General features: G+C 45.6%; 1 protein-coding gene across 3 annotated transcripts in view; it reads left to right on the plus strand.

Annotated features, from left to right (window-relative positions):
* The window catches only part of TET3 (tet methylcytosine dioxygenase 3), a 98,320-nt gene that overhangs the window by 54,797 nt on the left and 18,944 nt on the right, over positions 1-24,579 (plus strand). For all 3 annotated transcript variants that reach the window (XM_032352488.1, XM_032352489.1, XM_032352490.1), the window contains 2 exons: positions 12,989-13,079; positions 19,334-19,427. In XM_032352488.1, coding sequence (XP_032208379.1) covers positions 12,989-13,079; positions 19,334-19,427 — 185 coding nt within the window. The remainder of the gene's footprint in view (positions 1-12,988; positions 13,080-19,333; positions 19,428-24,579) is intronic.

Raw genomic sequence — 24,579 nt, forward strand, 5'->3', positions numbered from 1 at the left:
ACATGGGCTTCACTGACGAACCAAAAACCCATACACAAAGAGCACTGTTTTTCCCTTATATAAAGACTATGAGTTTCTGAAGGAATGGGTGACATTCATTTGGCCTTATTCTCCAAATCTTGAAATACTAGAATTAGAGGCACTTCTTGAAGCTTCAAAGAAATAAATTTAGAAGACGTGAAAGGAAGTGCCCTTTTCCAAAAGGTAGTATGGTATGTCCAGGTTTGGGAAAACTTACAAGTTGAAGTTTTATTTTAGATTATTGGAGGAAGAGAGTATTGATGTATTTCTAGTACTTTGCGGCACACAATAGTGATCCCCTTAACCATCCTGTAATACCATTGTCAGGGGCAGGACGGTGAGCAGCAATGACTTGGAAGAGATAAAATACTACTCCTAGATGGGAAGGTTCACAAGATGAGCCAGCTTAGGACAGAGAATGAGTTCAGGTGGCTTTTTAGTGGGAAGGCATCCTTGGAGGTCATCTGCTCATCCTTTTACAGTTGAGGAAACAAGTTTGGATTAACTTTTGAGTCTTGTCCCCCTGTCTCTGAGCAGCATCCCACAGACAGCTTTAGACATTAGATCATAGGAAAAGCAGATTGGGAGACAGATCTTAGGAGGCACCTTCATAGGAATATTTTCATTCAGTTGATCATCTACCTTAAAGAAATAGCCAGAGGCCAATATAAAAAAAAAAAGTCCTTTTGCCTAGAGCATGGTGAAAGTCTGGGTGAGAGGGAGCTGTTGTCCAGCAGATATGGCTGGTAACGGTGCCATGGGATCTGAATGGGGGACACAGAGACTTACCTCTGTTTACAATCAGGGAAAGTCTATTTTATATAGTTTTTAGGAGAAGGTACCCCCCCACTCCTGCCTTTCATACAGTTTGAGATGAAGAGGAACTTCATGTGTTCTAAATATTTTTTTGGCCAATAGACTATTTGGATCCCAGCATAAAGATGGGGAATCTGACTCTGGGGAGGGTATCAGAAAGAAGTTCCTGGAGGAGGTGATGTTTGAGGTGAGACGTTTAATGGATTAATACGAAGAAGGGAGAGTGTTCCAAGCAAAGGAACATAAAGATTGTGGAGATGAAAAACCTCAGGAAGCCGGAGCTGTGGTGGTGAGAAAACATGGGGAAATGCAAGTAGTTCTGGTGTGACTGGTGTATTGGATGAAAGGTTGGGAGTGGCCGGACAGGAGAGCTTCAGGGGATACAGAGATGATACTGAAGGCAGAGAAACCAGTTTGCAAGCTGAGTTGTGGTTTAGGCAAGAAATAATGGGTGCCTGAACTCAGAGAATGACATTGAGTGGGAGGGAGGAGAGAAGTGGATGGATAAGAGAAAGATTAGGAAAAAGATTAACTGCCGGCTGTAGGAGCAAAGGAAGAAGCAGCATGTCAGGTGGCTCCTGGGGCTCCAGGTTGGGTGACTGGGGTGGACAGTAGTGCCATTTGCCTAGATTCAGAATCCTTAGAAGGAAGCAGGTTTGGACATCCAGCCTTTGAGATATCTGTGGGACCTGAAGGTTATGCATCGAGGTGGGTCTGTGCGTCAGAGGTTCTAGAACAAAGTGATGGTAGTTGATGTTTCAGTTATGATCATTCCACCAGGCTGAGCGTGTAGATCGAGAAGAGGCCCAGGAAGGGAGCACACTAGCATTTAGAGCGTCTCAAACAGGAGACTGTGAAGGAGGTTGTGGAAGAGACGTGGGAAGACATTGGTGTTGGGGAAGGCTAAAGAGTCAGCAGAGAGCTGGGAGGTTGGGAGGGCTGGGAGCCCAGTTCTGGAGAAGCGTCAGGATTCAATGCTGGGTTCTTCTTTGTCTCACACATGCCGTTGTCTTGTCGATTGAATCCCCGGTTCCTTAGGAATGGGGTCTGAATGTTGTATTTTTAGAACGTTTAGACTGGTGCTAAGCATTCTGGTAGGTGTGCTTCCTATTTTTTGGTTAACTGGTCAACCTTATTCTGCCTCCCTATTTAAACTCTGCAGAGATGTCAGATGAGTTTAGGCACAATCTCCTTCCCTTTAACCTTTGTCATCAGTGAGTGTGCCCCTGTTATAAAAGTATTTGTGTCCACTACCAGCAGGCCTGGCACTCTGCCCATGGACTCACAGGCAGCTGACCTGTGATTTTAGTTTTTAAAAAACTCATCTAGCACACCTAATCCAGGGTAGGGCCCAGCCACCTACCTACCCACTGTGTGGCTTTATGCCTGCCGGGAGGCAACAAGCTAGCAGCTGGTGATAGACTGTCATGAAAATAGAGTCTAAATAGTTAATATAAGCCTGAGCTGTTCAGCTTGAAGTCCACTGAAATGGGACTAGGAAACTGAGCATTTTATATAGGATTGTTTGGAAAAAGAAGACCGGTACATAAAACCCTAGTGTGATCTTGACTCCTATGCATTAATTATACCAGTTACCAGTTGTCTCTATCAATGTCATAAAGAGGAAAAGTGCCTCGGCCTGTGCTCCCATGTCTTTCCGTCATCTTTCCCACTGGGAAAGTGTGGGTGCCTTAGTCTCTGTGTAGACCGGGTGGGGGGGAGCAGAGAAGATGGGAGGTTCACTTAGAAATTAAGGATCCTTCTTGCTGTTAGGCAGTCATGAGTAGTTTCTTGTGTTTGGTATCTCTTGCTGATAGCAGAAAGGATACATTTCATTCTCTCCCTCGCCTAGTGCAAAAGTAGAGCAGAGCATATTTTTCTCTCTTAATGAGCATAAAATTAAGTGCACAGGGCAAAGAAAAGCACCTAGAGCCACATAACCAGCACTTTTCTCAAAAATTGGATTTTTCTCTCCTGAGCTCCGCCTCAGAGCTTCCTACTATGTATTTTAGGGGGGGTGGAAAATCACTTCTTTCTGCTCCAGCGGCTCAAAGTGAGACATAAAGCAGATTTTTCTTCAAGGAGAATTGAGCCATTCCCTTGCTCTTTCCCTCTGTAGAAGAGGAAGACACACCCCACTGGGGACTAGCAGGAGAATCGGTGACTTAACAGCAAGATAGCCAAAGAACCCTTTCTAGAAGCCTGGTGAAAGGAACAACAACCAAAACAGAAGTGAAAATTCATCCACTGAAGTTTGGCAGTAGCCCCAATCTTAAACCATGAATTCTAGAGGCTGTCTACTAGCTTAAGAGAAGTTGTATTAAAACAAAGGATGATGCAGGGTATACAGCTCGCAGTGTGGGGAGAAACAGTAGTGGACTCTTGGACACTGAAGCTTGGAGAGATGGGCCGGGGACCACCCTTCTGGAAAGCACACTCTCTGGGAAGTGGGGAATGCGGACAGGCCCCCTTCCTCTCCCTGTTCCAGCTTCTGATGGGGGTGAGGTATAGGGTGAGTTCAGTTAGTTGGAGGGCCTGGAAACCATATCCTAGGAGCCAGCTTTGTAGCTGAGGGCCAGCAGCACCAAACAAAGGCCATTGTACACAAAGAAGTATTTGCTGAACCACCGAACAAAAATCCTGTAATCTGTGGGGCTTTATTTTAACTTGATGTTAACTTATCACAGTGACCCTCTCACTCCCAAATGAGGAAATAAACCAGTATCGTAGCATTAGGACAGAGCATAACCCAACCCCCAATATACAAACATACATCTGTCCTTATTCAGAGGTGTTGGCCCCTGCAGACAGAGTGCCCAAAGATGAAATTTCCTACTTGTAACAGTCCACAGCCAGCTCCAGTTCCTCCCATCCCCCCTCAGACTGCTGAGCTTTTGAACTAATAGTCGAAACTTCTCCCCCCTCCAGTTCTTGAGCTTAATTTCTAAGGGAAGGATTTGAACAGGGTGCAGGTAAATCGAGAGGAGTCAGGACCTTCCACCCATCCTCCGTGGGGCAGGTGAGTAGACCAGTGGTTTTCAACAATGGGCTCTTTTGCGCTTCTTCTCCCCAGGAGACTTTTGGCAATGTGTGAGGACGGTTTTGGTTGTAACAACCACTGTGGTACGACTGGCATCTAGTGGGTGGAGGGCAGAGATGCTGCTAAGTATTCCCCAGTGATTGATACACAGAACATGACAACACAGGGCTGTCCAGTCCAAAATGTAGTACCAAAGCGGAGAAACCCTGGAAATAAACTTTGCCGTGGGAAGATTAATTAATAAGCAAACAAACAGTCCCACATGCAATCCATTCAGATTCTGTGGGGAAAGTCGAGGGACTGATATATAACATTTAGAATGAAAGTTTACATTAGAGAAAACAAAAATTTGAAGAACTGATATATGCCGTCAAGGAAGTTGAACCAAAAGAGTTCCCTTTGAACCAGGAAGTGAAAGATGAGGGGCTAGAATGAAATTACAGAGAAGCTGCATGAGGTACAGATTAAATTCCAGAAGCAGGCATTGCACACAGCCCACACAGCTGCACCAGAAGCTGGAAAAAGCAGAATCAGAGTTACAGGAAGAGCCAGTCAGTGAGGAAGAGGGACTTGGAGGTCATGGCAAAACAGGAAAAGAAAACAGAAAGGGTCCTAGCCAGAGTGGGGAGATAAGGGGACCCAAAGGCCGGAGGAGGGGTCCTGTGTGCCGACTCCCTGTCAGGAATGCTGGCAACATTCACCGGGGAAGAGCCTGGAACAAACTGAGCAAAGGCAAGAGTCAAAGGATAGAAAACTTTTCTGAAGCGAAAGAAAATGACTAAAAATGGACAAATCATGATCCCGACCAACTTACTGAATTTTAAGGATGAACAATCACCTACAGATAAATTAACTGAAAAATTAAGTCACACGTACTCTTTTTTTTTTAAAGCTTAAAAAAATGCTCTTAAAAAACACTGTTTTAATCGAAAGACATATAGGAAGGTATAGAAACCTTAAGTGTATAGCTCAATATGTTTTACAAAAGGCATGTACTTATGTAACCATAACTAGATCAAGAAACAGCTTTTCCAGCCCTTCAGGAGCCCCACGCCCAGTCCCCTACACCTGATTCACTAAAGCGCACTGTAGCCTGCAGACCAAATCTGGCTCTCATCTCTGAGCTGAAGACAATTTTTATGTTTTTAAATAGTGCCCCCCCAAAAATCAGAAGAAGAATAAGGTTTCATGACTCATGGAAATTAGATGAGGTCCAAATTCCAGTGTCCATAAGCTTTAATGGAACATAGCCATGCTCGTTTGTTTATGTGTTATCTGTGGCTGCTTTTTCACTACATCAGCAAAGATGAGTACTCGCCACAGACAGCAATGTCCTGTGAAGCCTGACATGCCATCTGGCCCTTCACATAGGTTTGCCAACCCCTCTCTTGATGTAACTACTTTTCTAACTTGTAACCACACTGACCGGTTTGCCTGTTCCTGAATTGCATACGTATCCTATCATAAATCTTTATGTATTCCTTCACATTCTGACTTTTTCTGTTTGTGTTGTGTTTGTGTGTTTGTGAGGTTCATCTATGTGTGTGTAGCGGTTCCTGTTGTTCCTTCATTCTTGTTGCTATATAGTGTTCTGTTTTGTGAATATACCACAGTTTATCCGTTTGACCGTTGATCATTTGGATGGTTTCTAATTTGAAGATTATTATGAATCATGCTGATATAGGATATTTTCTATAGCTCTTTTGGAACACGGAGGTGTACACTTACATATTTCCATTGGTTATATACCCAAAACTGAAATTGTCTGTGTTCAGCTTAGGTTGCTACTATTCGTGTTCCAAAGTGGTTGTGACCCTTTAAACTCCTGCCAGCCGTGCTCCACATCCTCACCAGCAAATGGTATCCACGGTCTTCCTGCCTTTGTGGCAGGTGTATCCCATCATGGCTTTAATTTGCATTTCCCTCATGACTGATGAGGTTGAGCACCTTTTCATACCTGTTCATACTTTTCTATAGAGTGCCCATGCAAGCCATTTGCCCATTTCTCTGTTGTGTTTCTGTCTTTTTCTTATTGATTGGCAAGGGTTCTTTATTTATGGTGGATCAGATTTTTGTTGTTGGAGATGTGTATTGCTGTTCTCGGAATATTAAGTTTGACCTGGGAATTCTATACCCACTTATGTTGCCTTTCACATGTAAAAATTTCATTAAAATACTTCCAAATATACAAGAACTCAAATTTTCTAGAGATGAATCAGATAAGTAATGGATTTGGGAATTTATATATATGATGGGACACTAAATATATTCAAATGTGAAGTCTGCATTTAAATAACTGTGATCATTGTTTTTCTAAAACAAGGGTAATTTATTTACTTATATTTGAAATTGTTTTATATCAAATATCTCTATGATAACAGAGAGGAAAAACTATGTTCACAGGGATACCCATAAAAAAACAGGAGACGAAATGAAGGAGGAGGTGGGAGAAATTGTAAGGATGCTAATAACTTCTTTCTCAGCAAAAGTACAAGGAACATTACTAAAGACATACTATAGATTTTTTAAAAATTACCAGGGTCGAGGGTAGGGAGTAAAAGAAAATATAAAACCTATAACAAATACAGGAAAGAAAAAAACAAGGACACAGCATGGAAAACAACATAAAATGACAGAAGAGCAAATATATATTATGACAATAAATGTAAATAGGGTAAACTCATGTACTGAATTTAAGATGAATAGCATTAAACAGCACCAAAAAAGGTTAATAAACCTTATTTTCCTATGAAAAAAAGAGAAGCACATATTGCTTACTGATTGAGAATGTGTACTGCATTCTTTGGAACATTATCCCAACCTTGCAAAGTATTGTCACTTGTCTGGCACCCTAACCAAGTACAAGCCCATTGCTATAAAAAAGGTACACACACACACACACACACACACGTGTATATATACATGTATGTATGTATATAAATACGTATATGTGTATATGTATATATAGTGAGATGTATTTTCTCGTGCCTATATAAATATATATAATGGAATATATAGCCTTGTGGATATATAAACATATACCTGTGAATAATTACATTTGCAAATGTATACTAGTTTTATAACTAAACATACTTGGTTTTAAGTTTAATTTTTTTCCACAGAATATCTTCTCCCTGATACAGACATATAATCAACATATAATCAAGGAAGGAGATCTATCTATCATTATGTTTAAATCTATCTATCTTACATGTTTTTATAGATGTAGGTCAGGAAAAGGGATACAGTTAAAGGGAACAGTGCTTCTGAAGGGCTCCCTGGGCTGCCTTGTAAACTGACAGACGGGAAAGAATGACTTTGCTTTTGCTTGGCACTCGGAGCTGTGTCTGCCTTTGCATTTTCGAGGCCTTCCCCGAGAAACCTGACCATCCAGTGTGGAGGCTGGCTTGGTTTTGGATCTGTATCTTTTTTCCCTGCGGCTGGAGTGGCCAAGATTTGGTTTGCATCTTCTCCTTGAAAATCTCCTTTCTCTGCCTTTAAGCCAGTAAGTTTTGAGCTTTTCTGACTGGGGGGCAGAAGGTAGTCACTAAAGGCTACATTACGTTCTAGTTCAGTGGAAGATCCTGTAGTCAATCCATTATTTTGACTTTTCTCCAGACAATAGAGCTGGAATAGAGCCCAGAAGTTCTGGCATCTTCTTACATTCTGTTTTCTATATACCATGTAGTCTCCTAGCGCCTATAAAGAGCTTCAGACCACTACTTCCAACACCCACATTCTTATATTTCCTTTCCCCAGCCTTCTCTGGTCTCCCCTCCCTCCCGCCCCCATTCCATATGCTTCCTTCTGCAATCCTCTCTGTGTTATGTTCAGAATAGTGGATATTTGGAGCAAGTCATTTTTAATCCTTTAGTTGAAAACATTCATTCATTCATGAAACATTTAGGCACCGATAGGTTGAGAACGGGGCTAGGTGACTAACTCTCATCTCATCATCAACGATTCTATAATGCAGGAACGCTATTTTAAGTGCTTTTAAGGCTCATAAGGATTGTGTCACTTAGCCACAGTCACACAATTTGTTTGGCAGAGCCTGGACAGCAGCTGCCTTTTGAGTTCGTCTCATGCGCCAAAGACTGCACGGAGCCCTCTGTGCGGTGTGCACAGGAAGGCATGAGGATTACAGGTCGGGAGGGTAACCGGTCTCCGGTCCCCAGGTCTCTGCAGAATCCACGTTCTTTCTGCCATGCCATGCTAACGACAGACACGGGTGGTGATACGTGCCTTGATATTTCTGCTGTCTGCAAGGTGCTCTGGGAATCCAGAGGTGAAGTGGACCCTGACAGGTGCCTTGGCGTTTCAGAGAAGAGGCGGCATTTAAACTAGACCTTAAAAGAGGAGCTTTTCCAAAGACAGAAATAAAGGAGGGCACTGTTGTCAGTGAGGAAACCCTCTTGAAGACACGGAGGAATCGCACAGTTGGGTGGCAGGAGCTGTGCTGGTCGCTGCCGAACGTGGGGTGGGACGTGTGCACAGATGGCTCCATGGGGCCCTTTTGGACTGTGCTCTGGAATTTGGGTTCTTTCTCTTGTCTAACATGGGTTCATTAGGGGGAAGCGGTGTGATCAGATTTTTTTGTTGGGGGGGTGTATAAACTGACGGAATTGGGAAGGATAACCTAGGAGGGCTGATATCTGTTAGACCATGCCCATAATTCAGACAAAAGCCTGACCCAGGACATTAGTGTGGGATGAAGAGCCTCCAGGAGCAGAAGCCTTAAGAGGCAGACACGTCTGGTCAATTCACTGGCTGGACACACCGTTGCTATCTTTTTGGGGGGATCAAACCATTTTATTGAGGGGCTTCAGAGAAATGTCAAAGGGCTGGGAGTTCAGTGAGATCAACATCCTCAGCCTGGCTGGGACCTGCCAGCTTCACAGTGGCCTGAAGGCTCTGCAGATGTTTTCTTGTTTTTTTATTTTACTTTATTTTATTTTAAGAGAAAGGGGAGGGGGGCCTGGGTGGCTCAGTGGGTTAAAGCCTCTGCTTTTGGCTCAGGGCATGATCCCAGGGTCCTGGGATCGAGCCCCACATTGGGCTCTCTGCTCAACAGGGAGCCTGCTTCCCCCTTCTCTCTCTGCCTGCCTCTCTGCCTACTTGTGATCTCTGCCTGTCAAATAAATAAATAAAATCTTAAAAAAAAAAAAAAAAGAGAGAGAGAGAGAAAGGGGAGGGTTGCAGAGGGAGAGGGGGAGAGGGAATCTTAAGTAGGCTCTACACTCCAGGTGGCATCCGACGCAGGGTTCAGTCTCACGACTCTGAGATCGTGACCTGAGCCAGAATCAAGAGCCAGATGCTTAACCAACTGAGCCACCCAGGCGCCCCTTCTTGTTTGTTTTTAAAGCCAAAAACACAACTCATTTTCACAAACTTGCTCTTACACTTATTTTTAGTGTGGGTAGTGACCCAAACACCGTTTTGCTTGCACATAGTGTGTATGTGTGATGTATGCACACTCATGTATGTGTGATTGCATGTGTACACTGACTGTAGTGTGTTATACATGCAGTATTGAAATTTTCTTTTTTCCTCCCCATTTAAAGTATCTTGGAAGTCGTGTTTTGTCCATAAATCTGGAGCTGCCTCATTCCTTTTGATATTGCTTAGCATTTCATTATATGGACATGCCCCAGTGTCTTTGGAATACATAATGCATCATGATGGACATTGAGGTTTCTGTTATTTTGCCATTACAAATGAGGTAGTGAGTATTCGTGTATACAAGTATCATTGTGCACATATCTGAATTTCCAGAAATGAGTTCTTAGAAGATTTGAAATCCTTTGTGAAATTGCTGAGTCAGATGGACTTATGTGCATTTGTGATTTTAACATATTGCTAAATTACTTTGCATACTGCCTGTTTTCCTGTACTCTCACTAATACAGGACCCTGATGGCAACTTCTCGGGAAGGTAAACCTGGTACCTTCTTGTGTTTTACAGATGTTTGAGCCATTTGCATTTCCCTTTTACCCTTTTAAAATTTTTCTCTTGAATTATTGACCTTATTTAGCTATAGAAGTTCTTGATATTTTAAGGAAATTACCCTTTTGTCTGGTATGAATTCCAGATATTTGTCCCCAGTATGTTATTTGTCTTTTAGCTTGACTTTTGGTAGTTATTACTATAAACTTTTTTTTAGTTAAATTTATCGGGGTTTGCATATATGTGCCAGGTGGCTTTAGAATTTCGTGTTACACTTAGAGAAGATTTCCCTTTTCTTTTTCCCTTTTTTTTTTTTTAAAGATTTATTTATTTATTTATTTGACAGACAGAGATCACAAGTAGACAGAGAGGCAGGCAGAGAGGGAGGAGGACTTCCTCCCCACTGAGCAGAGAGCCCGATGCAGGGCTCGATCCCAGGACCCTGGGATCATAGACCTGAGCTGAAGGCAGAGGCTTTAACCCACTGAGCCACCCAGGCGCCCCAGACTTCCCTTTTCTATGAATATTTTTTAAACTCTCCCATTGTTTTTCTTTCAGAACTTGCATAGTTTAAATTTTTTTTTTTTTTTTTTTTTTTGTATTTAAATCTTCCAGCTCTTTGGAATATATTTGAGGGTAAGGTCTCGAGTATGGATCAGACGTTTCCCCCATTGTCTCAACACTGTGCATTGAAAAATGAATCTCCCCACTGATTCGAAATGCCATTAGGTATCTTCTTATTTGTGGATATTATCTACCCAGATAGACCATAAACTTTTAAAAGGCAACAATTAGATATCATCCTATCTTGAATCCCCCATAAAGCTGAGCATAGCGTTCTGCATAAAAGAGGTATGACAGTGTTTTTATATACAAAGAATTGTGACTTACATGTATAGGAAAGTACGCAAAACATTCACATATAACTCAGTGAAAATTTACAAAGTGAATGCCTGGGTAGCCACAACCTAGATCAAGAAATAGGCCATTTCCTCCTCCTCAGAAGTCGCCTGTACCCCTGTCCCATTCACATTCCTCTTCCATCCTCCAGAGGCAACCACTCTCTTGACTTGTGACAATGATTTTCTTGTTTTTCTTTATAATAAGATTGGACCATATAAAATCACCATTGTTTGTAGGTAAAAAGCCGTTGAATGTCTGCCATTTCATATTTCAGCCTAGTAATTTTACCACCTCTGCATGTGTCTTTAAACAGTATAGTTTAGTGGAGCCTACTTTTGAATACTATTTAAGTGTAATCTTACTGTATGTGTTCTCTGCCATGCTTCTTTCCATTACTGTGACATTGTGGTGCTCAACCATGTTGTCAAAGGCTGTCAGTTCTCACTGCTACAGAGATCCCACCGTACGATGTACCGCACTCTATTTATCCATCCTACTGTGGCGGGATTATAGGTTTCCGGTTTTGACTATTGAAAACAAGGTTGCTATGAAAATCTTTGTACATGTGTTTTGATGCATGTAACTAAGATTTCTTCTAGGACAGAATCCACGAAGTAGGGCCCGCTCCCTAGTTTTTTTATTTTTTTCAAGCCTTTAATGATTTTATATGTATAGAAGAGTTGCAGAGTTGGAACAGAGAGTTTGTGTATACCTTTTATCCATCTACCCCTAATGTAAGCATCTTACATAGTTATGGTGCACTTAAAAATCAGACATTAATGTTGATACAATATTATGAACTACAGACTTTGGATTTCGTCATTGTTTCCACTAACATCCTTTTTCTGTTCTAGGACCAGTGCGAGATACCGCATTGCACTTTGTTGTCCCATTTCTTTAGACATAAAACAAACTTACCAACTCCAGTATAGATTTGTGTAAAGTTCTTTCTGTTGTTAGCCACATATAGTAGCCAAAAGCTCCTTACTATGACATAGTCATTTGGGTCTCCTTTCTTTCACTGAGAAAAATCCATTTAAAATTCCTCCAGGCTCCGTGCCTCAATAATTTGTTCCTTTTGTGAGTGAATGAATAAATGCAGCGAATGTCCTACAACATAAAACTTAACTGTTGGGAAGTAAGCACTTCCCGTGGTGTTTCGTACATTTACAGGGCACAACCACCACATCTGTCCCGTTCCAGAACATGTCCATCACCCCAGCACAAAGCCCCGTACTCGTCCCGGAGCTCCTGTGTGCTCTGTCCCTCTTCCCAGCCTCCAGCCGCCGTCAGTCTGCATTCTGCTTCCGCAGCCTCGCCGTTCTGGCTGTTTCCCGCGGGCAGGACTGTGCAGCGTGCGATGGTTTGGGTCCGGCTTCTTTCACATGTCCTGTTTTTCAGGTTCATCTGCCTTGTACCGCATGTCAGTACTTCCTCTTTTTTTTTTTTGGTTTAAATTGTGGCAAAATATATATAACAGAACACTTGCCATTTTCACCATTTTCAAATGTACGGTTTAGTGGCATTAACTACACTCACTATACCATCCTTTTCATCCCCCCACGCAGAAAGGCAGTGCTCAGTAAGTTCCCTTTTTCTGCCCCCGCTGGGCCTGGTACCTTCTAGTCTAATCTCTTTCTCTAGGAATTTGCCTGTTCTGGGCCTCTCTAAGCGGAGTCCCACAGTAGCCGTCTTCTTGCGTCTGGCTTCTCTCACCCAGCATCAAGTTTTCCAGGCTTATCCATGTTGTAGCAGGTTTCAGAAGCTCGTTCCTTTGTAGGTTTGGATGATGCTCCACTGGGCGGCGACCCCACATTTTGTCCATCTGTGGATGGACATTTGTGTCGCTTTCACCTTTTGGCTCTCATAAATTAGCCTACAAGTATCCGAGTGAGTCGTTATTTTTTATTCCCGTGTGTATAGCCCTAGGAGTAGAGTGGTTTGCCAACCCTGGTCTAGAACGCGGACAGCACGACAGACTGAATTCTGAAGTGGTTCTACCACAGTCTTGACAATCTTGACTTGATTTTACCAGATTCTTCTGCTTTTGCCAGTCTGCCCGGTGTGCCGTGGTGTTTCACTGTGATCTTAATGTGCATATCCTGATTCCTAAAGGAGTTGAACACATTTTCACATGTTTATAAGCCATTTGAATTTCTTGTTTTGTAATGTGCCCGTTAACGTTCCTACTGGTGGGTTGCCTTTCTGAATTGATGTTATGAACCGATGCCTCCAAATAATGTTTACTCTGTGTCTCTGCAGAACAAATAGTGGAGAAAGATGAAGGTCCGTATTATACTCACCTGGGATCTGGCCCCACGGTAGCCTCTATCCGGGAGCTCATGGAGGAGCGGTGAGTGACGCCCAGGTGTCCAAGCAGAGGTGGGCAGTTAAGAGAGCGTGGCATTGAAGCGCCTCTCAGTGGCATTGCCTCATACCAGACGACGAACAGGAAGGAGGTCGCGATACCCAGACTGGAAGGTTGACTACGGGGCTCTCTCCGTAGGTCTGCCCTCTCTCTTCCCCTCCCCGGCTCTTCTCTCTCTCTCTTGAACTACTTTTTATTGAAGAAATTTGGTGAAATGACCCTGTCCCGTAGTGTTTCTCAAGGTCTGAATTTTGCTGCTGGCTTTTTCGAAGTATCAATTACTGTGTCCTTCTGCCCTCGCTATGGCCTGTAAATTCGCAGCTGGAGCTAAAGACGTCATGGGAATCAGATCATTTTTTCTTTCTTTTTTTGAGAACAACTTCATATGTGGTTTTTTGTGCCTCCACTAGGAGGAATAGAATGTTTCCTCGTTGGCCAGTGGGTGTCTATTCAGGTTATACCCTGAGTGGTTGTGATGCTGTGCCTGGAGTCTGATAGCTTTCTCCATTCCTCATGTGGTATTATGCTCGGGGCTCACACTCCACACTTACCCAAGAAGCCCCGGTCCCTTTTACTGGGGGAAAAGTACTTAGAAGACAAACTCTGGTACTAGATGTGCCCATTGCTTCTAGGCCATTTCAGTAGAAAGAGTTAAGAGAGATGTGTTGGGTTTTTATTTTTGGTTATTGATTACTGATCAGATACATCACAGTTTACATTAACATTTAGAATGCAAACTCAGAACTATAGGGTTTTTCCTTAACAAGGAAAAGCTGTTTTGTTTTTTTAAGTAGTTTGTATAGATAGAGACTTTAAAATCTATGTATGTATCCAAAGCAGATATGAAATGCCATGAGTTCCAATGTACAGAAGGGTAAAATAGCTTGATGATTGAGAACATGTGGGTACTGGATCTAGACATCACGATCTAATCCTGGCCCTGCCCTTCCTGCTGAGTCCTTGCGTAAGTTGTTCCACTCTGACTCAGTTTTCATATCTGCAAAATGGCGCTGATAGAAGTCCACATACACTGTAGGAGAGTTACAAAGAGAAGCTGAATTCATGTCTGGAGAGCACTTCGTGCTTATAGGGAATGACCACGCACAGGGGTTCTGTCTCATACATATATGTACTGGTAGAAGTTTTATAACAAGCATTAGCATTTTAATAGTAAAGGCAAAGATTATGTAGACAAACATGTTTTTGTGTACATATACAGACAGATGTGTGGAAGGCTGAGTGGCTCAGCGTTCCCACAGATTTGGGAACCATATTTCATCTGATCAGGGAGCCAGATGAATCTGGTCATTAATGTAGCAGGGAACATGATTTTGACCTGGAAAGCTGTACTGGCATCCCTGAGTAAGTAAGTGGTAAGATGGATGGTGGACTGTGATCTCTTGTAATGACTCCTAATTGTCCTGCACCATCCGCAAACATTTAGATTCAAAGTAGCCCATCAGAAAAGCATTTGATCAAAGACCCACTCTGCACATTCGAGCCTGATTGCAAGGGTACCTCTGAGTCCATGAGAACGGAACATTTAAGACAGGGTGTGCGTTACACATGCACGCCCACCTGTGCCGACATGCATATGTGTCACAGCGCCAAGGCTGGGGCAGCCAGTAAGTTGACCCGTGATGACTTTTTTTTTTTTCCCCCAAGGAAATCTTGATACTGTGGTTTGCAGATTGAGGGTTACAGGGGATTCCAATGTGCATATTGATCTGGGACAGTTTTTGTTTGTGTTTGTTTCTTGGTAACAATTTTACAAAATTTCTAGACAGCTTGCTAAATAACTTTTAGTTATGGAAGAGTATGTTTTGAAACAAGGATTAGGAGATCGTGATAAAGTTGAGATTTGTCCTTTTTTTTTTTTTTTTTTTCTCTCATTGCTTTAAAAATAACAGCCAACTGTAGATTCTTCAGAAACTGATCCAAGGGAGGAATTCCTGTCAAGACCAGGAATACTTGTGTTTTTCCTCAGCAGCTGGTTTATTTTTATCTTAAGGACCTTGTAAATTATGTAACAGATTGCGTTTCCATCTTCGTTAGCTGCTGGTAAGCTTAGAGCCAGATTTGTGTACCCCTATTAGGAGGAATGTAATTTCTCATCTTTGGCCCATGGGAACCTAGTCAGGTTCACTCCTGAGTCCTTTTGACATGACCCAAAGGAGTCTTCATGAGTTTGCTGGATTTCTCATACAATGAAATTTTCTAGGCCCATCTCTCAGAAATACACACAAGACCCTACTGCTTGCATTTTTGCACACCAACATTACATCCGTCTTTTCCCCCTTTACTCTGATTTCATCACCTGTTATTTTTATCTGATAGACCTTTTTTTAAAAAAGTTTTCTTGTGGAAGAAGGAGAGGAATGAATGATTAGTGAACATCACCAGGCTGGGGGTCTAGTCTGTGAATGGTCCAGGCTGTCTCTTTCCCTAGACCTCTCCTCCCCAACCCTCTCTCTGCAGGACCACTCTACCACCAGAAGTTGGCCAAAGTCAGGAAGGGGAAGTGAACTGAAATCAAGGAGACGTTGGTGCTTTTAGCTTCTCTGGTAAAGATTTGGAAAAAGGAGGGGGAGGTCAAAAGAAAATCCTAAAATATTCTCCCAACTTATTTATGGGTTCCACCTGTGGGAACCCAGGTCTCCACTGACATAGGTAATCGTAGTCAGTTGTTCAAACCCAGGGGATTCTGTGCAGCCTAGGAGTTCATTCAGTGTTTATTTGAAAACCAGAGAACCAGCACCGTGCGGGCAAAAAAGCCTCTGAGTTTAGGGGGAACTGGTCTCGTTACTGTGTGATAAAGGGAACCTCAAAGAAGTCCAACTTTAGGTTAGTGGATCTCAAACTTGAGTAGGCTTCAGGGTTTCCCAGAGGACTTGTGAAAGCACAGATCCCTGGCCCCACCCCAGAGTTCCTGACCCCGCAGGTCTGGGATGGGACCTGAGAGTCTGCATTCCTCCTGAGTTCCCAGGTAGTGCTGGTCTCACCACCACCCTTTGAGAATCCACTTGCTAAGATGATCACTCGATCATCACTCAGAGTAAGATTTCAGCCTGTCCTTTCAGATTTTGCTTAGGGTCTAGGAGTTTGTCTGTCTATGGGGATGAACATCATCAAGATGTTCTAGAATATCATCTTAATGATAGGCCAGTGAGTGAGACATTTAAGGAAAAAAAAAAGAAGAAGAAGAAGCCCCAAATCCAGAGTTGATTGGTTGTCTTTAAGCACAGAGAGAGAACGTCTAGCTGATCAGACAGTGCTTGGCCCTTTTATTTGCTCTTGAATATGCAGTCAGTGCAGGAAGTGTTTCTCACACGGGTGGGATGGCAGAGAAGGTACTGGTCAGAAAGCTCACGTCAGTGTCCTCAGCTCACCCTCCTGTGGGGAACATGATATCCTGTCTGTTTTGGTGAGAGCAGCATGGACACCTTGGGCTGTTCTTTCCACAGGGACCCCAGGACACATCAAGTATCCAGGCTTTGCATTTGGGGGACCACTTCCTAATAAATGTTTGAAAGTTTTCCAGGAACTGAACAAAAGTGGCACTATCTGGTCTTTTCCTCGGGAACCAGGCCACACCATGTCAGCTCCCCAGGGTCCTTTCCCGAAACACATTCTATAAGGGACTCACATAGCCATAGAATTTTCATGTGCTAATTCTCAGAAATGCTTTTCACCTCTTCAGTATTCTCTGTTTCACTCAAGATCTCTGGGAACTCAAAGAAACTATACATCAGTTTTTTAAAAAATAATTTGTTTTCTTTCCCAATTACAAAAATAAAACCTGTCTGTAAAAGTCTTGCTTTAAAAAAGCTAAGAATGAATAAAGCTCTCCAGCAATTATCCAGAAGAAACTTTAAAAAGAAAGTTTCATGCTTACCTTCAGTTTTTTCTAAGCGTTTATAGCTACACATATATAGATAAATTTTACACCAAAGGGGATCAGTCATAACATACCCACTGTTTGCAGCTGCCTGCCCCCTTGTTAATTTCCTCCATGTTAGTGCATACAATTATGTTGAATACTTTTTGATGGCTACATGGTTTTCCATTATGTGGAAATTTATTATATTGATTATATTGTATTTAGCCAGTCCTATGCTGGATATTTAAGTTGTTTCTAATTTCTCAGTTGTCGATGCAACAACATCGACAACACAACAACATGGTGTGTCTGTGCAGTGAGCTCAGAGGCCTAGAGATTCCTGGAAGCAGAGTAGACAGGAGAAAGAATGCAGGTCTCCCGCACTATCCAGAAGTGGAGCATCCCTTGAAGACTATACTTTCAGGGATCATTTCTATAGTTTGTTACAGAAGTGGAGCATCCCTTTGAAAATTTTCCTAGACTGAAAATGGCAGTAAAGTGAAGCAGCAGTTACATTTAACTTACAGAGAGAAACGTTTGAGCATTCCTGGACCCTCCCCACCTCCAGTTACCTCTTTTAGGCTTCTCACATACCTTAAGATACCTCTGGCTAACGGATGCACAAAATAAATCAGTAAAAAGCCCAGATGCTCACTGACACAGTTCAGAGCTCTGGCAGCTGGATGTGGAGATGCTGAGTGGAATTCCTGGGGAAGATGCTTAGTGGGGCCACTCTTGCCCCATTATTCCGGGTGTGCACTGCCTCCACAATGGCTCATTGCGAAATAGACGCTGAACACGATGTTCGCTTTCTGCCTTTGTTCACAAAAGCAGAAATTCTCTTGGATTAGTTTCAGTTACCAAAAAACAGGGGCTGAGGTCGGTGTTTTGTAAGAACACCGTGGTATAACACGTTGAGCAGTGAGGGAGTGCATACGAGAGCGTAGGTAAACGGGGGCAGGTGTGAAATGTTATCATTTCTCTCTATTAAACTGTGTGTTAAAGATAATAGGCAGCAGTCGACTCGGATTCATTATAAAAATACAAGGATAGTTTGATTTAGACAGTCCGTTAAAGTAGCATACCGCGTTAATTGACCAAAGGAAAAAAAGAACCATTCAGGCATCCATGTCCTTTGATGCGAAAAGTGCTTTTGATAAAAGTAATAATTCTTGATCAAAAATCCTTCAAACAGGAGACCCCTAGTAAGTGGCTACCAAGTAAGGCAGTCTCTGTCTCTTCCCTGGGTCCACTGGCTTCACGCTCAGGGATGGAGTTGGCAGCATTTTAGTTGAGGGAGGGAATAAGCAAAGGTGCCCGCTAGCATTTGGGGAGCCCTGACTGGGGCAGAAAGACAGGAGCCTGAAATGGGGCGTGAGGAGTGGACAGGAGGAAGGGACCGCTGACGCTGCTTGCAGATGCTAAGACTTGGTTCCAGAAACTAAAAAGCTATTAAAAATAAGACAGTTCAGCCAGGTGGCTACTTGCGTTGTTAAGAATAGTTCGTGAGCTCCTGCCTCGTGCCAGGAACTTCAAAGCACTTGAAACCATGTAGTCCCTGGTGACAATCTCCTTTATTCCCTTTCCACGTCTAAGAAGTGGGAGCCCTTTTTATGTCCATTTTGCAGGTTAGGAGACTGAGGCCTCGAGAAATTCAGTCATGTGGCTGCAGTCCTGTAGGCGGAAAGTGGCGGGGCTGGCGCTGCAGCTCCCGTTGCCCACAGCACTGTGGTCGTGTGGCCTTGGGCAGGGCTGTCAGCTCTGCGGCCATGGTTTCCTCCCCTCTGTGTGAGATGGCCTTGGGCCCCCTTGCACGTGCATGTGCGTGTGCAGGCCAGAGCAAGTGCGTGTGCGGATTGTGTGTGCTGTCCGAGGTGGGACATGGACAGTTGGTGCTTGGTAGGGTCCCTTCCCCTGGCCTCAGCTGTCGGTCTTCCTCATGCTCAGGTGTCAGCTGGGGATTGTGGAAGGAAAACAAGAAGGCTTTCCCCATTGACCTCGTTCTGCCTGTTGAATTTATACATAACAAACTCTCCGGGTGACTCAGCTACCAAGGCTGGATACAAAGGGCCATGTTTAGCCACTGGCTTGAGCACCCTTCCCCAAGGCTTGGAGGTAATAACCAGGGATGTTGTGCTTGACGATCCCCTCGACCCTGGGCGAGATGGACCAGAGGCCCTGGAAGCCTTTGTCTCCAGAGGCTCTTGGCACAGAACAAACACTTAAACTCTTCTCCTTCTCTGTTGACCCCATGGTAACAAAACCCACGCTGAAGCACACTGAAGCTTGCCTTCTTACCATAAGCTACTCTCCTCTGGGGCTCCACTGTGCTGATGGCGGCTTCTGTCTCCGTCTCCAGGTACGGAGAGAAGGGGAAAGCCATCCGGATCGAGAAGGTCATCTACACTGGGAAGGAGGGAAAGAGCTCACGCGGCTGCCCCATCGCCAAGTGGGTGAGTGTCAAGCCCCCTCCCCCGCCCCCAGCCAGGGCTGTGCCTCATTTCCCTCCCACAAGCCAGGCCAGGGGTGTGTAGAGCCTATAGACGCTTCCTGTCCAGCGGAGTCAGAGTCGGCATCTGTGCTCCGTTTCCCCCAGGCTGCGCTGTCTGCTCTTGTTTCAATGCCAGCCCCTGGCATCCTGGCCTGGCCTAGGAAATGCTCTAGTCATTACGTTCAGTTCAGACTCTCCCCAGGCTTCGAAGATGTGGTGGAAGGGAGGCACAGAGACGGCGCCTCCCTCAAGGTCCCTGTGGACCACGGGACCTCCGGGCCCCACGTGTGGCAGAAGAGCCCGGCCTCCGGGGGCGGGTGGGGTGCGGCGCGTGCATCTGCGTGACTTCTGAGCCACTCTTGCCTTCGAGGCAGCCTAAGTGTCCCAGCAGGGGCAACAGTGGTGACTGAGAACCCCCCAACCAAACAGTTTTCTGACCTCGTCCTTCCAGTCCTGCAGGAGCCCTTTATGTCCCTGCAGAGTCTGTGCTCCAGAGCAGCCATGGGGTCGTCCGGTAGCCGTGAGCTTGGCTCTGTGCCGGGTGCTCGGTGGAGGGATGCGCCCGGAACAAGAGAGCTGGGCCTGTGCCCAAGCGGCTTCTGATGTAGAGACACGGGAAATAAAATCAGAGACCCGAAACATCAGGGTCTGACTTTGAGACAGTGCTGTGAAGTCCAGAGTCCAGGGGCGTGCATGGTGGGGGGACCATGAGGCTCAGTTTCTTGGAGGAGGGGGTGTGCATGGGGCCACGACTGTGGGGCCGTGAGCGCAGGGCCATATAAATGGCCCGAGGGGAGAGCAGAAGCATTTCTGGTGAGGAGAGTCATGGGAGCAAAGGCAAAAGGCCGCATGAACACACAGCTCCCTTGGAGTGAGGAAAGGTGGTCCATCTGTCCGTCTGTGCACATGGTCTGTCTGCCATGCCTTCGTATGTTGGTCTCTTTCTAATGGACATGAAAGGTGTCTGAACCTGAACTACCACATACCTGTTTTTAGTAATTTTCAGTCAATGTTGCTGAACTATATACAATTAAAGAATCTGGGGATGGGGTCGCCTGGGGGCCTCAGTAAGTGAAGTGTCTGCCTTCAGCTCAGGTCATGATCCCAGGTCCCTTCTCAGCGGGGAGACTGCTTCTCCCTTGGCTCCTCCCCCTACTCGTGCACATGTGCGTGCTTGCTCACGTGTTCTGTCTCAGATAAATAAGAACTTCAAAAAGACGAAAAAAAAAAAAAAACCTGGAACTACATAGAGCTTTCACAGCTATGAAGCAGCACAGTGTCCCGTCCTCCAGAAAGTTGGCCGTTACAGTGGTGGGTAGACGGTGTGTGTCTGTGGCTGATCAGGGGGTGGTGTTATCCCCTCGAGAAGCCATCAGTGACCTGGCATCTGCCCCTTATTCCTGCTCATTCTGGTAGTCCTTGAGAAATTCCAGAGTCTTGGATGGGAAACTGAAGGTCCTCACCCAGGTAGAGACTTTTCCATCTTTGGAACAGTCAGGAAGAAAAGAGCTGGCTCTGTGGGGGGGGGGGGTGGTGAAGAGAATATACATTTCCAGCTCGCAGTACCCCCGGGGAGCAGCTCCTGTGGGTCTCTGCCAGGCCTGAGGAAGGAGGTGCCTGGGTGAAGAGTGAGCTCGGTCCCTGGGGCAGTGAGTGGGAAGCAGAATGAAGGAGCGGGAGGACCTTGATCTTCACACATTGATCCTGCAGGGTCTATGGATAGATGCCCAGAGCAGAGCACACAGGACACCTGATGTTTTGTCCAGGGATGAAACAGCTTGGGGGTGTCACCAAACCCCGGTGGGGGATGCTGGCTTTGAAAGAAGAAGCCAGATAGAAGGGAATGCATGGTGACAGTGGTCCCAGAGATGGGGAAATTCTAGTATCTGGTGAGCGAACATAAAATGAGAGAGGAAAGAATTTTTTCTTCTTTTATGGGAAGAGCAAATAGTGGCAGGTCATAGATGATGACAGAGGTAAGAAAGGGGTGGTGCTGAGTCGTGTGGTGGTCTTGTGTAGCCATCTCCCTCAGTGTGGTGGGCTTCTCCGGTTTGCCTACACAGCCACCAAATACACGATCTGCTTTGGTGGTAGAGCTCGTCTACAGAGTTCTACCTCCCTGGAAGATAGAGAAGGGACAGGTGCCCCCTCATAGGGAGGGGACTCATCAGTGCCAAGAAGGGCAGATTGGCTTTGGCGGCAGCATAGCTTCAGGAGCCCAGGCGGTGGTCTGTGGCTACATACAGAGCAGTGCCTGGCTGCCCATGGTGGATGACACCTCCTGTGGTTCTCCCTGCCCACAGCCCCCTCCAGTCTCCCATCTAGAGCCCGGGCTTCCCTTTGCAACCAGCTGCATGTCTTCGTTCACCGCCCAAGCCCCCAGCCCGTACGTTCATCTAAAAGTAGTATGCCTGACAAATTCGAGACTTGACTGGCCAGGATCTCAGGGACAGAGTTGAGGCTTGTCATGGGTACCCAGTAAATGTGTGTTGGGGGAAGGATCTAAGAAAGCAGTGGGATGGCCCAGGGAGCCCACTGGTAACCGCCAGTTGTAAGGTGGCCCATACAGAATATGGAAGTTGCCAAGCGTGGGTGTAGGGGAGTGACCCAGGTCGCATTCCTAGGGCTCAGTATAAACAGAGGCACGCCACTGACCGCAGAAGTGGGCTTTCGGTAGAAGAACTGCGGAGATGCTGCATGGGCCAGTCCGTACCGATGACTGGGGACAGAAGGCCGGTATTTGAAGGCCCGTAGAGGGCACGGTGGAATGGGCCTCCTGGGGAAACCCGTGGGTTGAAACTGAGTACCAGGAGTGGGAGCTGTGGGAAGACAGATTTGGGCTTCTTTTGCGTGCAGTGCTCAGGGAAATCCTGCCCAGAAACTGAGTGGGCTGTCTGTGGTTCTGTGGTGGCTTATGAGCCATTGGTGTTGCCGAGCTCAGGTGTTGGTTGGTGTCCTCCTGCCCTTCCGTGGGTCTTTCGGTTGTGCACTTTGTGCATTCAGTCCTGCTGGCTTCCTTCCTAGTGTGCATAGGGAGCTCCACTTTACTCAGTTTTCTTAAGGTTTTTTTGAGGGTAGCCATAGGCCTGTGAGGGTATGGCCACAGAGAGCTGTCTGCTCGTGCTAGTCATGTTTATGTGTTTGCCACTTGGGAAACCAAAAAGATATGGCCTCAATCTCAGCTCAGACAGGTAAGGTGTTTCCCTGTGTGCTCGGAACACACTGTCACACACGGGCGCTGTGAGCCAGTGCCTTGCCCCGCGCACTGAGCAAGAGGTGGACGGTGGTGCCTCAGGAAGCCTGGTGATAGGACTGCTGTCTTTTTTTTTTTTTTAATGCAATTTTTAAAAAGGATTTTTATTTATTTGTCAGAGAGAGAGAGTATGCGCGTGCACACACACACAAGCAGGGAGAATGGCAGGCAGAAGGAGAGGCAGGCTGTCCTTTGAGCAGGGAGCCTGGTGCAGGACTTGATCCCAGGACCCCAGGATCATGACCCAAGCCAAGGCAGACGCTTACCCGACTGAGGCACCCTGGTCGCCCAGGGACTGCTGTCTTATCAGTCCCTGGGATGTGCGTAGCTGCTCACAACACACCCCGACAGTCACACAGCGAGTCCTCTCATGGCAGGCTTCGTGGCACATTCATAGGTTCCTTTTCCCAGAAAAACAGTTTAAAAAATAATCATGTAACTTATGCTCCCCTGGGATGGCTCAAAGCAGAAACTCGTGGGCCAGGGATGTGTTTTGTTTAGCCTGCAAAGTGCCCCTTAAAATTTGGAAGGAAATTCTGATCCCTGCTGCAGCGGGCATGAGCCTTGAGGCTGTTATATGGAGTGGAATAAGCCAGTCACCAGAGGACAAGTCCTGGACGACTGCACGGGTATGAGTTTCTGCACACAGTCGCCCTCCTCCGAGGGTCAGCAGATCGAGTGCTTGTTGCCACGGGCTAGGGAAGGAGGCGAGGGGAGAGAGTGTTACGAGGCTACAGAGTTTCTGTTTGGAGCGAGAGAGTTCTGGCGGCAGGTGCCCATCAACGGCAGTGAACGGATGCTACCAAACCACACATGGAAGTGGTCAGTTTTATGTCCTGGGTGTCTTACCATGATTTAAAACATTGGAGTAAATGCTCACATTGTTATTTATTTATTTATTTGTTTGTTTGTTTATTTTTAAAGATTTTATTTATTTGACAGAGAGAGAGATCACAAGTAGGCAGAGAGGCAGGCAGAGAGAGAGGAAGAAGCAGGCTCCCCACTGAGCAGAGAGCCTGATGCAGGGCTCGATCCCAGGGCCCTGGGATCATAACCTGAGCCGAAGGCTTTAACCCACTGATCCACCCAGGCGCCCCAAAATGCTCACACTTTTAAAGCAGAGATCTCGTGTAAAAGTCTGGATCTCTGTTGTCTTATTAAAATTGGAAGAGGTGGGTGTCCTAGGCTGAGATTCTCCTCAGGCACTGGTCGATGGAGAGAAGGCCGGGCTTATTCCTTTTGAAGGGCAAGTGCTGCTCTTTCAAGTGGCCGTGGTCTGTCCACACTGCTCCCGCGTTGTCCATCTGACTCACTCTCCTTATTTATCCTGTCTGGCTGCCTCTTCAGACGTCTCCCGCACTGACACACTCATGACCATGTGTGTGTCCAGCACAGGCATCTCCTGACCCCAGACCCATCTCCTGCGGCCTATGAGGGACTGGCTGCTCTCACCCCGGTCACATTCCCAGTTAACTCGCCAAGAAGCAGCCCACAACCCACCCACTGTCCCCTGCCACAAAAGTGAAAATGCATTTAAAACTTTCTCCTCCATCAGCCCCTAGAGTCAGAGGGTCCCAAAGTCTCTTCTCTTCTCAGTGTGTCTGAATGCGCGCCTTTTCCCATGTCATCCGCCATGGCCCTGCTTCAGCACGTGATCCACTTCGGCTTGTGTTAGGTCTGTTCGTGGCCTCCCTGTCCCTCTCCTCCGCCCCTACCACCTGCTCCCCTTCTAGAGCAGGAAGCTCCTCAGGAGAGCCCCCTGTGTTGATTCTCTGTGGAATGCCACCTCGAGTCCTTGTTCCCTTGAAGTCCTTCCCAGTCTACCCTCCTCATAGGCCCTCATTGGCTCCTGGAATTAGCT

This window comes from Mustela erminea, chromosome 7 (genome assembly GCF_009829155.1).
Source record: "Mustela erminea isolate mMusErm1 chromosome 7, mMusErm1.Pri, whole genome shotgun sequence".
NCBI classification, from domain to species: Eukaryota; Metazoa; Chordata; class Mammalia; order Carnivora; family Mustelidae; genus Mustela; species Mustela erminea.